A 15,048-nucleotide genomic window follows, 5' to 3' on the forward strand; every position below is an offset into this window, starting at 1 on the left:
TGCAAATATTTTCAGCTAGTAGGTTTCGATGAAAGGAATATATTTTCTCTTTACCGTTTTTCAAATAAATCCAAAACAATCGAGTTATTTTACTTTGAAAATTGCCAAAAAAAAATATTTTCCTATAATTTTAAGAACCACTGGATCTTTTCTGGAAATTTAATCTACTACCTATATTGCCTAACATCAGGAAATTATATTTTTTAACTAAAAACAAAAAAAATCCAACTTTTTTTCAAAAAACTCTAAATTTTCAAAAAAAATGCGAAAAAAGAACTATAATCGTGTTTCTGGGGTCGAAATATACCACCCTAAAAATATTTGCACTTATTTAAGACTCACCCTGTATAGTCGAATTTTGCCACACTTGGTGTTCTATTTAGGAATGTAAAATTAGCCGGAAACAAAGATTTATCAAATTAAAGAATTTTTATGACATTATAAAATTATAATTAATTACAATTTTGTATATAAAAACGATTTTTCCTTTTTGACTAATAAAAGTTTAGTTATATTAGTCAAAATTATATTTCTATTGCCTGTATTTTTTTATAGCGATGTGTCGGTATTTGAGTAACGCGATTTTGGAGCGGTATTTTTTTGTAACGTCGTGTCGCGCTCCACAACGAATCAGGAACCTGTTACTGAAGAACGACAATTATAATGACGACAAAATTATAAATTATTTATAATCGCTTTTGAAGTTAGCTGGAACCGTAGTAACCGCATAGCGACGTGTTTAGCTCCAACCGTCGCGATTTCGTCGGTCGCCAGCAGTAGTAACTGGTACTGGTATGTACGTAGCGTTGCGCGTGTTCGCTCCAGCCGTCGCGTCGCGCTCCTAGTAGTCGGTGGCGTTAGCCTAAAAATATTTCAGTGCCGGACACCCGCATCAAATTTGGCACACGCTTTCTAGAGATAATAAGGCTTCAAAAATTGCCGGGAGACAATTTCCCGTATCTCCGGATCATCCTTTGATGACATCATCAAAATGGCGGACCAAATTTTTAGCATGAAATTGGATTATCACTTGTAACTTTGTAAATATTTAACCGATTTTAAGGTTTAATAGCTCATTTTAAAGCTTGAATAATTTTCTAAAAACAACTATATTCAGTTTTTTTGTAGGAGGGGTAGTTTTCACGAATCCCTTAAAATTGGAATAAATAAATGAAAAATGACTGTTTTATTCTAAACAAATTGAAAAGTTAAAACAACAAAACAAAAAAATTGTTTATTACGTATACTACTCTTAATTTTAACTATTTTTTTGCCCCCCCCTCCCCCATCGGCACATCCCCCCCCCTTGCCTTGTCTCTGAAATGTTACAAAATTGTTTTCATAAGCAAAACACTTTTTTTTGAAGAAACAAACTGTACATAAAATAAATATTTTTGAATTATTTATTTTTTGTACCCTCCCCTTACTTCAGTCTTTACTTCTTTTGTTCCAGTCCACCCCTCAAAACTATATACACCTAAAAATTTATCAAAATGTATAATGTATACCCATTTAAAGTATTTTCCTAAAAATGACTTCGGGAGATACATTTCTCAAGCTAAAAATAACTTTTGCGAAAACATATTTCTTAAACAATAAATAATGAAAAAATAGTAACTATATGTACAATATTCCCAAACAAAAGAAAACTTCGAGGGTACATGACATTTACAGAGCATTGTCAAACAAAGTTCCTCTGAATCCTCCTAAAAAATGAACAAAAATATTCCTAAAAATAACTTGAGAGGATACATTTTTAAACTAAAAATAACTTAACATTAACTTAACTTTATATTAATTATAATTAAAAATAGTAACTAATAATAATATGTACAATATTCCCAAATAAAAGAAAACTATTCGCGGGTACATTGACCTTCGCACCTGCAGAGCATTGTGCACCTTAAGGTACTTTTTACACAACGACATTTTGAAATACATCTTTGGGTGCATTTACAGGCGATAAGCTCTTGTAATTTTTCCATTGAAATATCGGAACTTGTAGACCAAAGTGGTTCAAATTGATCCCCAACTTTCTTCCACCCCCGTTCGCCTGGATTTGGCTGCTCTGCATCTCGTTGAAGGCAATTTCTCCACACGAAACACTGCAGAATTGCTCTTTTAAGATGATTCAGCAAAACATCACATGTTGGAGGAATATGTTTGATGGAACGATTATGTTGATAAAAAGGATTCGCCTTGCTGCATTTACAGTTTCCGCAGTGCTTGTTGAATGATACATAAAAGTACCACAAATCTTTGAAGAATCATAAAAGCTTTCTCGTTTTGGAATATAGTCTCGGTGCAGGGTATGTTCTGAAATTTAAGAAGAGCTTCATCTACTTCTCTATATGACATCCATGTTTTCCATGCGTAGTTTTGCCGATTCCCCCAAAATCTGAAACAGTATCTGCCCCCGAAAAAGCATGAAAGAGGGAAGCAAGTTTGGAACGCTAGGTGAAAGTTTTTGCTGAATTTGGTGAATTGGAAGGTACTGTAGATTTTTCCCCGTTCCATATTCAACCCATAACTCCTCTATGTTCTCTAACATATACGGAAAAGCATATATTGCAAGAACAACTACATCGCTATCTACTGTTTTTATAGTAATTTTGGTATGTCCCTCAAAGGTGGAAGCGTGCCATACATGTAGTAATAGTCGAGCATCTGCTTCTTCATGAAATGTTGGGGAAATAGGATTATAAGAAACCTCATTATCGGAACTAATGAACAAGTTCTCATATCTGCAGATTATTTTCTTTCCAATCGGTACATCCATCTTTACTACGTTTTGAGCCAAAAACCCAAACAAGTCTTGTTTATTTTGGCTGTGTGCCAAGAAGGAGTTAAAATTTGTGGGAATTACCACATTGGGCTTTATGCTTACCCTATCTCCAGAACCTCTCGCCTCCCATGTCTCTGTTTTTAAGCTTTCCGGGATATACTGATCAAAAACAATATCGACCCTATCTACCGTTGCAAGTCTTGACCGAATATAAGATTGAACGATGTTTTCGCTATACTGCTGGAATGTTCTGCTTGATTGAGGTATCAACATATGAACAAGGGCAGCTCAATCAATAATTAGTGTAGATACTTTAGGTACCTCAACAAATTGGTCGGTAATTTTTGTTGTCTGAATAATGCATGAAACAATGTCTTTTTGATTTCTTTTAGGGTTTTCGCAATTTTCCGAATTCCGATATAGATGGTGGATACGAACTGTTCTCCTTGGAAAAAAATTCATTAATGTCCAAGTGTCTAACTTGACTAGCAATATAAAGTCTACTGAAAATATTACTGTCCTTTCGAAGATCGACGATTTTTTGTTTATCTTTTGACTTAATTTGAATTTTTTTTACTGAGTAAAGGTAGATTATTTCTTTTAATAACATCATGTATAGACATTTTTCTCATCACAATCCGTTCGTTAACAAAAATAAATATTTAAAAAATATTTATTTTATGTACATTTTGTTTCTTCAAAAAAAAAGTGTTATTATTTTGCTTATGAAAACAATTCTGTAACATTTCAGAGACAAGGCAAGGGGGGGATGTGTCGACGGGGGAGGGGGGGGGGGGCAAAAAATAGTTAAAATTAAGAGTAGTATACGTAATAAACAATTTTTTTGTTTTGTTGTTTTAACGTTTCAATTTGTTTATAATAAAACCGTCATTTTTCATTTATTTATTCCAATTTTAAGGGATGCGTGAAAACTACTCCTCCTACAAAAAAACTGAATATAGGGTTTGTTTAGCAAATTATTCAAGCTTTAAAATGAGCTATTAAAACTTAAAATCGGTTAAATATTAACAAAGTTACAAGTGATAATCCAATTTCATGCTAAAAATTTTGTCCGCCATTTTGATGACGTCATCAAAGGATGATCCGGACATGCCAGAGATTGTCTCCCGGCAATTTTTGATGCCCTATTATGTGTAGAAGCTGTGTGCCAAATTTGGTGCTGGTGTCCAGCACTGAAATATTTTGGTGCTTTTTAAGGTCAACGCCACTGACTATAGAGCCGTGTCGTGAACAAAACGCTCGACCTTGGCGGCGACGTACTTCGTTCCAGCAGTAGCTGGAGCGCTTCTAGAATTCCGGTTTTGCCTGTCGCGATTTGGTCGGTTACTATTGGCGTTGGTGCTCCCGTCGCTACGTTACTTTCGAAATAGCGGTTTTTGGTATGTACTAGGCATGGTATAAAATAGCGTTGTTTGAAAGATGAAACGCAAAAGCAAATAAAATAAAATAAAAATCTTTTATTTGCTTTTATACATTTATATAAGTTTTATTGTTTATATCTATTTTTAAGGTTAGGCTAGGCCAATAAATAATTTTTTTGACAATGGTTTGGACTTTGTTCTTGATTTTAACATTAAATATATTATATTGCAATGCACATAAATATGAGCCGTTGATTTTATTTAAACGAATATTGATGGAAAATAACAAGGAATGTCATCGTTTTTCTAAAAATGAGATAGATTGGCTACACACAATTATAAACTCGATATTAGGAATATGAGTGGCGGATAAAAGTTACATTAATCTACAAATATAGATAAGTTAGATATATTTTTAGCGAGGACCGCGACACTTTGGAAGTCGGAACCTCGGTTACAAAATCGCGGTATTTTTCTGGAACGGTCGCTATTGTAACGCGACTCGTGTGGAACCGGTATTCCCATAATTAATTTTTAATAGTTTAGGAAGTTTGAATCGTAGTTTAGGAAGTTTGAATAACTTCTTCATTGAACATAAATTTTAATTTCATACATTTTAAAGATGATAAAATAAGTTTTTCAAAAAATTTTCTACTTTGTTTTCTCTCAGATGTAACTTCATAAAAATTTTTATAGATTTTGAACAAATAAAAATAATGAGAAAATCACGTATTTCATGGCCAGCTTGGTTATATTATTTGTTAACGATAACAGAGTACTTTAAATATTTTCGATACGATTTTTCATATGTGCTAATTAAGTAAATAGTAAATAGTACAAATTTTTCTATATTTTTTATGCTTAGTGATTTCCATCTACGGAATACTGAAATAACGATTTAAGTTAAACTGCTGAGTATTTCCTCACTAGAAAATCTAAAAAATGAAAATATTTATTTTTATATTCCTAGAAAGATTCAGTTGATATCTATTTCAATTTCACTAGAATTGTTTTATTTTTGCATCTTAATCAGTAGATTTATATTGCAATACATAAATAAACAAAAAATAATAGTTTCCTGGTAATAAATAACTTATGTTATGCCGTAACGGTTGACTAAAAAAGTAAAATATGCAAAAATGTCCTTGATTTAGCCTTTAATTTAGCTCTAAAAGACTTTTTTATTACATTTGATAAATTGTTTCTAAGTCATGAAACGAAAACGGTATAATTTGTTGCTAACAAGCAATAAAAAAGAACTGCCGGTAATAAAAATAAGGATAAGAATAATGGTTCTTCAATTACAGATTTCTTCAAAACAGTCTTATAATAATAATAACAATTTAATTTATATCGTATAGGGAATGTCCTAGGATTTATTGACAATATACCTACTACAATTGACAGAAGTATTTTTATTAAAAACAAAGCAAGATTTTAATTGATATTACAAACGTGTGTATAAGTTTAAATAATTTAATTAATTATTATACATTGATTCGTAAGCCTCTTTGTATCTTATTCGTATTTTTAATAGTCTTTTTAGCATTGACTTAACTTTACTAGAAGAATGGACTTGTAACTTATTCTTAATAATATCATAATAATTTAATTATATGTAAGAACTTTCTGTCTCTAAAGTAATAATATTTGTATTGTTTTAGAATACTAATGGTAGATACTGAGGTAGGTACCTACTTGGGTTTATTGAGTTTCTGCATAATTCTCTGGAGGTCAACTGTATTAAATTGACTATTGTTAGTTGTCGCAAGCTATAATAGTAATAATCAATAAAAGCCATGACAAAAGTCTAATATGCCGTTTATTTTTAGTTATAACTTTATATAATATATTGCCTAATGTCATGTTCAACGGTGAATAAAATTTCAATTATTTAATTAACCACAACGCACATCTCTCTGACATTTATAAATAATTATCTAGTGGATCTGTATTACATTCATATCAGGCATTTACATCAATAATAGCAGTGAGCTTCAGACAAATATAATATTAAATAGATTTTACTTTACAAAAAAAGGTACCGAAAATATACAATAGAATAGAATAGAATAGAATAGAATAGAATAGAATAGAATAGAATAGAATAGAATAGAATAGAATAGAATAGAATAGAATAGAATAGAATAGAATAGAATAATTTATTGATGTCAATACCATACAAATAGTGGCGTACATAAGTCAAAATATAAAATAAAATACATATATAAAACACAATTAACTTAAAAATTAACACAAAAGACATAAAGTTAAAACCATCATATTAGATGGGTATACAATGACAGTTATATATTCTAGTTAATACATTGTAATATAAATATAGGGTGGGAGTTTCCAGTTCCCACATTCTGTTGTAGAAGGAGTTTCCATCAAGTGAGATTAATATGTATATCACTTGAAAGAAACTCCGTCGTGTCATACAGTGGATTTTCAAGTAACCAGCCACGAACCCTGCCCTTAAACACCTTATCGGACAATAGTTTATACCCATCCGGGAGTTTATTGTAAAGCTTCACACCCCAGTATCTAGGTCCATCTCGAGACCTTTCTAATCTATGTATAGGGATACTGAGGTGCTCCGCCCTACGAGTGTCATGAGAGCCTTGCTGAGCATTTGTGGGATATTTCTTCTTTACAATCCAGATGTAAACCGAAAATATCTAGGGTGCCACTTATTTATTATCAAAGATTACTAACGAATATCTCATATTATTATTATACAATATGATCGAAAAAAACGGCGTCAGCGATGGCTACGATACGAAGATCGCTGTCATTTTATACAGGGTCCGGTAATAGTGCGTCGAGATACAGATCTACTAGAATAAAAAATTGGCGCCGAGATAGTGATGGGCAAAACTGTTATTTTTAGATAACAGTTGAAACTGTTATAGTTATTTATAAAAAACAGCTCAAAATAACAACTTAAAAATAACAGGTTTCTTTATTTTACTGCTAAATATCTGAAAGAGTATGAGACGGTCACCGCCAGGCGTATTAACGCAGTTGCAAGTTGCAACAATGACGTGCTCGGTGGTAGTATTTCCAGGGTGTCAAAACATTTCTAAATATCGATTGTTATCTAAAATACCTCTCTAAAAACGGTGGTTGTTTACAAATAAGCGCTGTTTACAAATTGCGATATAAAAAAAGCCAAAATTCCGCCACTGCCCCTCGATCCGCGTAGATCCTGAATTGCGTAGCAGTGTACAGGGTGCATCTCACTCGACGGGCGAGAAGCTCTTAGTTATGATTTTACCATTTGCGGTCAAAAAATAGCAATATAAGAAAATGTGTAGTATATTCTTCATAAGTAAACCAACTACACACTAGAGTTCGAATTAATTTTACACTTAAACTAGCGTGTACCCGCGACTTCGTTCGCGTCGAATTAATAATTTCTAATGGTGATGATAAAGCAAAACAAGAATTTCCATTAACATACAAACTGGATAAAATTTTCTCACATTTGCCAAAAATAAGCTTTCTAACGTCGAGCAGTTTAAGCAGAATCGTGGTTAATCAATTACTCAACTTTTTGGAACACCCTGTATGATTTTTTAAAAAATTTCAAAATACGTAAAAAAACAAAATAAATTATGCGTGTCCAGACGTTTTCCCGAAAGACTAACCGTTTTTTAAATAACAAATATTGTAATATTTGAGGGGCGTTTTCACTCTGTTGGAATTTGAGATTCGAGAAACCCCTCCTTATCGAACCTCAACCCCACAGTCAATCCGGTTGCAAAAAATCAGCTTTAAACGTCCAGCAGTTTAAGCAGAATAGTGATTACTCAATGGTCAGATTTTATGACACACCCTGTATATATTTTTAAAAAATCTTAAAATATGTAAAACAACATAATAAAGTGTTTTAAGAGTTTTTCCGAAAAACTCACCGGTTTTTAAATAAAAAATATTCTAATATTTCAGAGTAGTTTCACCCCCTTAGAATTCGAGTTTCGAAAAATCCCTTCTTATCGAACCTCTACACACTAAAGTCAATCCGTTTTCCAAAAATCAGCTTTTTACGTCAAGGGCTTTAAGCAGGATCGTGGTTAATCAATGACCAGATTTTTCAAAACACCCTGTATACATTTTTAAAAATCTTAAAATATTATTCTGAAAATTTTTCAGAATAAATAAATACCTGAATATTGAAACTTAATAAGTAAGTACTGAAATATACAGCGCCATAATATCTCGACCTCCGTCCGTTATGCTCGTAACAGGTTGAAACAGAATGTATCTAAAACAACTGATGCATTACTCCCCAACCTGTTTCGAACCTCCATCGACAATCGACCGATGCAGCAGCGTTCCTTTCCCACACCGATTATCTCGACCGCCGCCCTGTTATGCTCGTAACAGGTTGAAAAACAACATATCTAAAATGACTGCTTCTCCAACCCGTTGCGAGCCTCCATCGACAATCGACCGATGCAGCAGCGTTCCTTACCCACTCCTGTTATCTCCACCGCCAGGCGTTATGCCCGCAACGTTTCAAAAAACCTGCTTCTTTTATATCCTATTATTTTTAAGCTGTTGTAAATACGACCATCGACGGTATCGACCGAAGCAGCTACGTTCGCCGTAGCGCTTTCCCCACTCCGTTGTCCGTTGTCTCGCCGCCTGTATCGATGGTTGACGAAATAACATGTTTTCCATCCATACTAGTTGTTTTTTGGAATTGCTTCGAGCAGCATAGAATTTCGTGGTGATGCAGAGCGCCGACTTTGTTTTTCGTTTCACGAGCGGCCGATCTCTACGTGTCGTTATTTTATATCTGTTATTTTTTAGAAGTAGTAACGGTTGCGTTATGTTATTTATAAATAATTGTTATAAAATAACAGATAGTTAAATAACAACCCATCACTACGCCGGGAGGCACGTATAGCCGCCCATAGTAAAATATGTTAATGAAAAGTTGGTAGGCAGTTCTTTTAGTTTCAATTTTTCCAATTTTTTTATCTCAAAAACTGCGACTTTGACTGATTTTGATGTTATTACAAATTTTGTTGCAAATATTATTCCTAATCTTAAATTGAAACCGCGTTTCGCTAGCTACTGTAATTTTGGAGTTACGACTTTTTAAAAATTAATTGTAACTGTAATTATGTATTATAGTCAAAGTATGTTGTTTCAAATGTTAGCATATAAAATATAACTTATTTTTCTAAAATCTATCTCATAGATTTTTTACCAGGATCTCAAATACTTCACCTATTTCGGTGAATTGAAGGAGGGACATTTGATTATTTTCTCGATGTGTATTTATTGATTCACCCTGTATATCCTAGCTAGACCATTTCCCACGGAACTTCAATTATCAAGGACCAACATCTAAGTCATTTCAAATTCATCGTTTGTTTAACAAGCGACCAAAAACGTATTATTAAAATACCATTAATATTTAGGAGGCGAAAATCTGTGTGTGTACGTTACATTTGTAAAGGTAGGTATATAACATCCGTTACTTGTTTATTTTGTTTAGATAACGACCAGAAACGGTCTAAAATGGTCGTTAGATTACTTGAAACGTCCCAGAGCAGTTATGGTAATTTTTATGAGATTTGTTTACGAATTTGTCATTCCTGCTTTAAGACTCCGTGTGTTCAATGTGTATGTTTTTGGTTAGTAACTTTCAAATAGTACGCATTATGATAATATATTGTGATTCCGGAATGTGTTATAATAAAAGTACTACTTTAACGACGTTTTTAAGGTTTTTATTTATTGGTTATACAGGCTGGTCCAAATTGTATTCTGGAAACTTCGGCAGCATATTCTGCAAATAAAAATAAATAAAAGATTTCCTATAAATTTATGTCCTAAAATGCTTAGTTTCGGAGCTCCAGGGTGCAGAAGTTTCATTTTTATTTCGATTTTTTCCAAATAAGTTCTGAAGTAACGTCAATATTGGGATGAAACTTGTTGTCTGGGAGTTTTTTGACATGAGAAATTTGATTTAGATGGCAATATGACTCCTAGTTGTAGTACTACTACATGTACCTACTTGTACGCCAGTTACATATTTTTAACTGGTTTAAAGAGTGGTAACTTTTCGTCCGTACCTGTATAAAACAGCTTAGTTAAAAAATATACATTTACGACGTTTTTTATGTAAAAAAGCCTCTTGGTAAAAATCGCTACGAGGAATGGTTCTCGAGATATTTGAAACCGAAATTACCAATAGCTGTCCTCATTGATATAAATTAGACATGTTGACTAAATACTAAATAGTTATTAGACTGAAATCATAAATTTTAAATGTTTTTGTGCCAAATTCAGCAGAAACTGTTTTATCATCATTTTTTCAAAAAGAAGTATGATTAATTTAAAATAAAAATAAAAAGTTCCCAAATTTACTATTTCAGTCAAATAACTATCTCTATTCAACATGTTTATTTATTATCAATAATGACATGTATGGACTATTTCCATTTTAAATATCGTCAACGATTACTCGTAGTGATTTTTACCAAGAGATATTTTTTCCGTAAAAAAAATACGGAAATGTATATTTTTTTACTCAGTAGTTTTATACAGGTACGGACGAAAAGTTATTACGCTTCAAAACGGTTAAAACCTTTGAATAAAAAGTTATTCAAACTTGTTATTAAAACCAAACCAAACAAAACTTGTTGTTAAATCAGACGTAGATAGCGCCCCCTACAAGTAGGAGTCATATTGACATCAAAATCAAAATTTCATCAAACCAAACCAATAATTTTCATCCAAATATTGACGTTACTTCAGAAATTATTTGAAAAAAATCGAACTTCTACACCCTGTATCTCGGAAACTAAGCATTTTAGGACATATATTTATACGAACTTTTTTACTTATTTCTATCTGCTGAATTTGATGTCGAAGTTTCCGGAATACACTTTGGACCACCCTGTATATTAATACATTATATGCATTGTAAGATTTAGATTTTCGAAAATTATGTTTTTCCGGGTATTTCAAATTTGATTTTCACCATTACTGGAAACTCGGAAACGGTAATAAATAAAGAGTGGCTCAAACTCAAGGCCTGTCAATGAATCGAGTAAAAATCCGTTAACTTGAATTTATATTTTTTATTTTTGGAAATATGGCAGAAAAACTGAAAGTTCTGGTTTTCGTTTTTCTTTTTTAACGGGTTTATTTTAACAGTCCAACAAAAATCTACACATACAATTTCAAAGATTCGTTTTTAGGTTCATCATTTGGTGATGTCAAAAGTTATTTAAGATGTTACGTTTTTCTGGGGCCATCATCAACTTTGTTTTCTAATATGGACTTTACCGGATTTTATTTCATTTTTGGGAAGCTTATGACCTTCCAAATTCAATGACCTAGCACTTACCTAAGAAATGTATAATAAAGAATATTCCCATAAGAGACAATGAGTTAAAGAGAGATGTTACGGGTCAATTTCGTTGTGTATGTAATAATAAACTGGCAACATAAATTTAAAAAAAATAAAGTTGATAGCGTTCCCGAAAAACAAAATTTCTGTTTTTATCAGGATCCTGAAACCACGCCAAAGACGTTGTCAAATCTTGAAAAAGAGAATATATTTAATATGATTGTGATAAAATTAAACTTTAATAAACGTTCGTTTACATTTCGCTTGCATATGTTGGATCTTCACGCAGAAATCTACGATATCGAAAGGTGCGTACAACTTATTTTAGATAGGAACTATCGGAAACAAGAAATAGCCTTATCCGATAGTCAGGAAGCCTTATTCATCAATTCGAAGCTGATCAAAGAAAGCCTAGAGAAGCTGAACAAATTAGGCAAAGAAAACAAAGTCCTCCTACTCTGGGTGCCTGCTCACCAAGGGATAGAAGGTAATGAAAAAGCGAATGATCCAAGAATTTAGTTGGGAAATAGAAAACCACATGTCTTCATTTTAAGTATTAAGTACCACACACTAAATTTTGATGTTTAAGCCCTACAACTTTTCTTTAAAAGAAATTAAAAAAGAATTTAAAAAAAATTAAAAAAAAAACTTAAAGTACAAAGTGTTTGATATCAAAATTCATCAAGTTTTTTAGTGAATTTAAATAAGTAAAAACTGAAGGCATAATCTAATTAATAAAAAAAAATGTTTACAACTTTATTTTACAATATAGAAAATACTTTGATAACAGAGATTACATTAAGAAGTAAGACACTGAACTGCACCAAATCACTAATCTAGATATCTAGTTAATTAGAAACTTGCAACACAAATTCAGCTAGGGTCACCCTGTATAGATAACACCTTTACAGATGTTAAACTAAAATGTGCACACACTCTGTACAGATGTATAGATAAATATATACTATAACCGAGAACGCGTGAATGGACTCTTAATAAGTATAGAAACTTGTTCTTGGACCGATATAAAATGTTCAAACCGCATATTTAGCGTTCAGTTCGTTGTGATTCCACCTGTGAAAGTCAACAGCGAGAATTTGAGAAATGTCCATTTTAGCTAACTGGTTGAGAAGTAAGAATTTGTTTATATTTTTATGTTAAATTCGCTTTATCTTATTTGTTGTTGTTGTAAAATGTAAATAAAACTCTAATTTCAGTATTTTTTTTTAATTTCAAATTTCTGTTAATTATACACTTTTTACGTAGAATCTACAACTTTGTTTATTTTTTCTAAAATCAGTTTGTAACGTTTTAATGATCTGCTGATGATTAAAACAAGGTTAGCTAAACCTGCGTAAAAATATTTTTAAGCGATAAAAAATGTTTTGCGTGGTGGAGGAAAAATGAGTAATTTTGTTTCAGTATCAAGGATTCCAATCATAATAGTATTTTTGCATCAAATACTATATAAATACTAACTATACGGGTGCGTCTCAAAAATGGCTCACCCCTATACCTTTTTTACTTTTTTCAGATAAAAAACGAGATTTGGTATGTTAGTATATGACATAAATTGGTATTGATTGACGTATTCAATTGTTTTTGGTCACTTCCTGTTTCACCAGAAATGATTACAACTTTTGATTTTCAAATGGTACCCTCGGTATTCTTTTACTTTGTTCGATAGAAAATGATATTCTGGATAGAATGACATATCATATGTCAACTTTTGACATTCTCGCTTAATAAAAAATAGTATTTTAAATTTTAATCTAGAGTGCCATGGCTATGCTAAAAACACTAATTCTTAATCAAGGAGCCTTGGAAAAATAGATTTGATCGTCTACTGTTTTTAGTGTCTTGTCCTGACCGGTTAAAAGATGCCCAAATCGTATTTTTAATCATATCTGAATTTTTTCAAATGGGACGAGGGTGGCTCATTAGCATATTTGGAAAAAGCATTTTTTTATAAATAATTTGATACTACACTAATATAAAAAAAAAGTAAACTATACTAAATTTTCGTTACGAACCGCAAGTTATAATTTCAAATAAATCATATACGAAAATGTCAAAAGTTGACATATGATATGTCATTCTACTCAGAGTGTTATTTTCTATTGAATAGAGTAAAAAAAATACCTAAGGGAAATTTAAAAATAAAAAGTTGTAGTCATTTCCGGTGAAACAGGAAGTGACCAAAAACAATTGACTACGTCAATCAATCCTGACTTTTATGTCATATACTAACATACCAAATCTCGTTTTTTTAACTGAAAAAAATAAAAAAGTTATAGGGGTGAGCCACTTTTAAGACGCACCCGGTATTATGGGGCACAGTTATGGATCTAGGATTAAAATACGAACCTCTTGTCCAACTATTTTTATAGCTGAAATAATTATTACTAATATGTCTTAAGTTTCAAATAAGTTTATTAATAAATATTGATAGTAAATTATTTTATCTATAACATTTTATGTTAGGTCATTTTGACATAAGGTTTGTCTAGTGAGGATCAATTATCGTCTATCATTATTTGCAGGAAAATTGAATTTTTGCTGAACAGACTTTACATCTTGGATATAGATTTCACTCAGTTTGAAGCCAAATATCTATCACCATTTATTTGTATTCGGTATATACTGATGTAAAATTTAAAACTCAATTTAGGCATCATTAGGGTGCGTCTCAAAACTGGCTCACCCCCTATAACTTTTTTATTTTTTCAGATAAAAGAACGAGATTTGGTATGGTAGTATATGACATAAATTAGGATTGATTGACGTATTCAATTGTTTCCGGTCAATTCCTGTTTTACCGGAAATGACTACAACTTTTGATTTTTAAATGGCACCCTCCGTATTTTTTTACTTTATTCGTTAGAAAATGACACTCTGAATAGAATGATCCATCATATGTCAACTTTTGACATTTTCGCATATGGTTTATTTAAAATTGTAACATGAGGTCCATAATTGTGTAGTACCAAAATATTCGTATAAAAAATGTTTTTTCCAAATATTCTAATAATCACCCTTGTTCCATTTAATGTAATAATAATAAAATAATGTAATATAATAGTAAATAATTGAGATATGATTAAAAATACGATTTGGGCATCTTTTAACCGGCCAGGACAAGACACAAAAAACATTAGTCGATCAAACCCATTTTTCCACGGCTCCTTGATTAAAAATTAGTATTTTTAACACGGCCACAGTACTCTAGATTAAAAATACAATTTTGTTTTAAGCAAAAATGTCAAAAGTTGACATATATGTCATTCTATCAGAATGTCATTTTCTATCGAATAAAATAGAAATATACCGAGGGTGCTATTTAAAAATCAAAAGTTGTAGTCATTTCCGGTGGAATAGGAAGTGCCCAAAAACAATTGAATACGTCAATCAATCCTAATTTACGTCATATACCAAAATACCAAATCTCGTTTTTTTATCTGAAAAAATTATTCAAAAGTTATAGGGGTGAGCCACTTTTGAGA

The 15,048-nt window shown here is 31.7% G+C and overlaps 1 protein-coding gene across 3 annotated transcripts in view; it reads left to right on the forward strand.

Moving 5' to 3' along the window:
• The window catches only part of LOC115888435 (septin-2), a 61,141-nt gene that overhangs the window by 12,493 nt on the left and 33,600 nt on the right, over positions 1-15,048 (forward strand). For 2 of the 3 annotated variants that reach the window (XM_030908182.1, XM_030908186.1), the window contains exon 1: positions 12,609-12,677. The exons of the other annotated variant lie outside the window; for it this stretch is intronic. In XM_030908182.1, the coding sequence (XP_030764042.1) occupies positions 12,650-12,677 (28 nt within the window). In that variant the 5' untranslated portion in view covers positions 12,609-12,649. Of the gene's footprint in view, positions 1-12,608; positions 12,678-15,048 lie in introns of those variants that run through there. 3 annotated transcript variants of the gene reach the window in all.

The sequence above is a fragment of the Sitophilus oryzae genome, unplaced genomic scaffold (genome assembly GCF_002938485.1).
Source record: "Sitophilus oryzae breed Bouriz unplaced genomic scaffold, Soryzae_2.0 scaffold_1167_pilon_pilon, whole genome shotgun sequence".
NCBI classification, from domain to species: Eukaryota; Metazoa; Arthropoda; class Insecta; order Coleoptera; family Curculionidae; genus Sitophilus; species Sitophilus oryzae.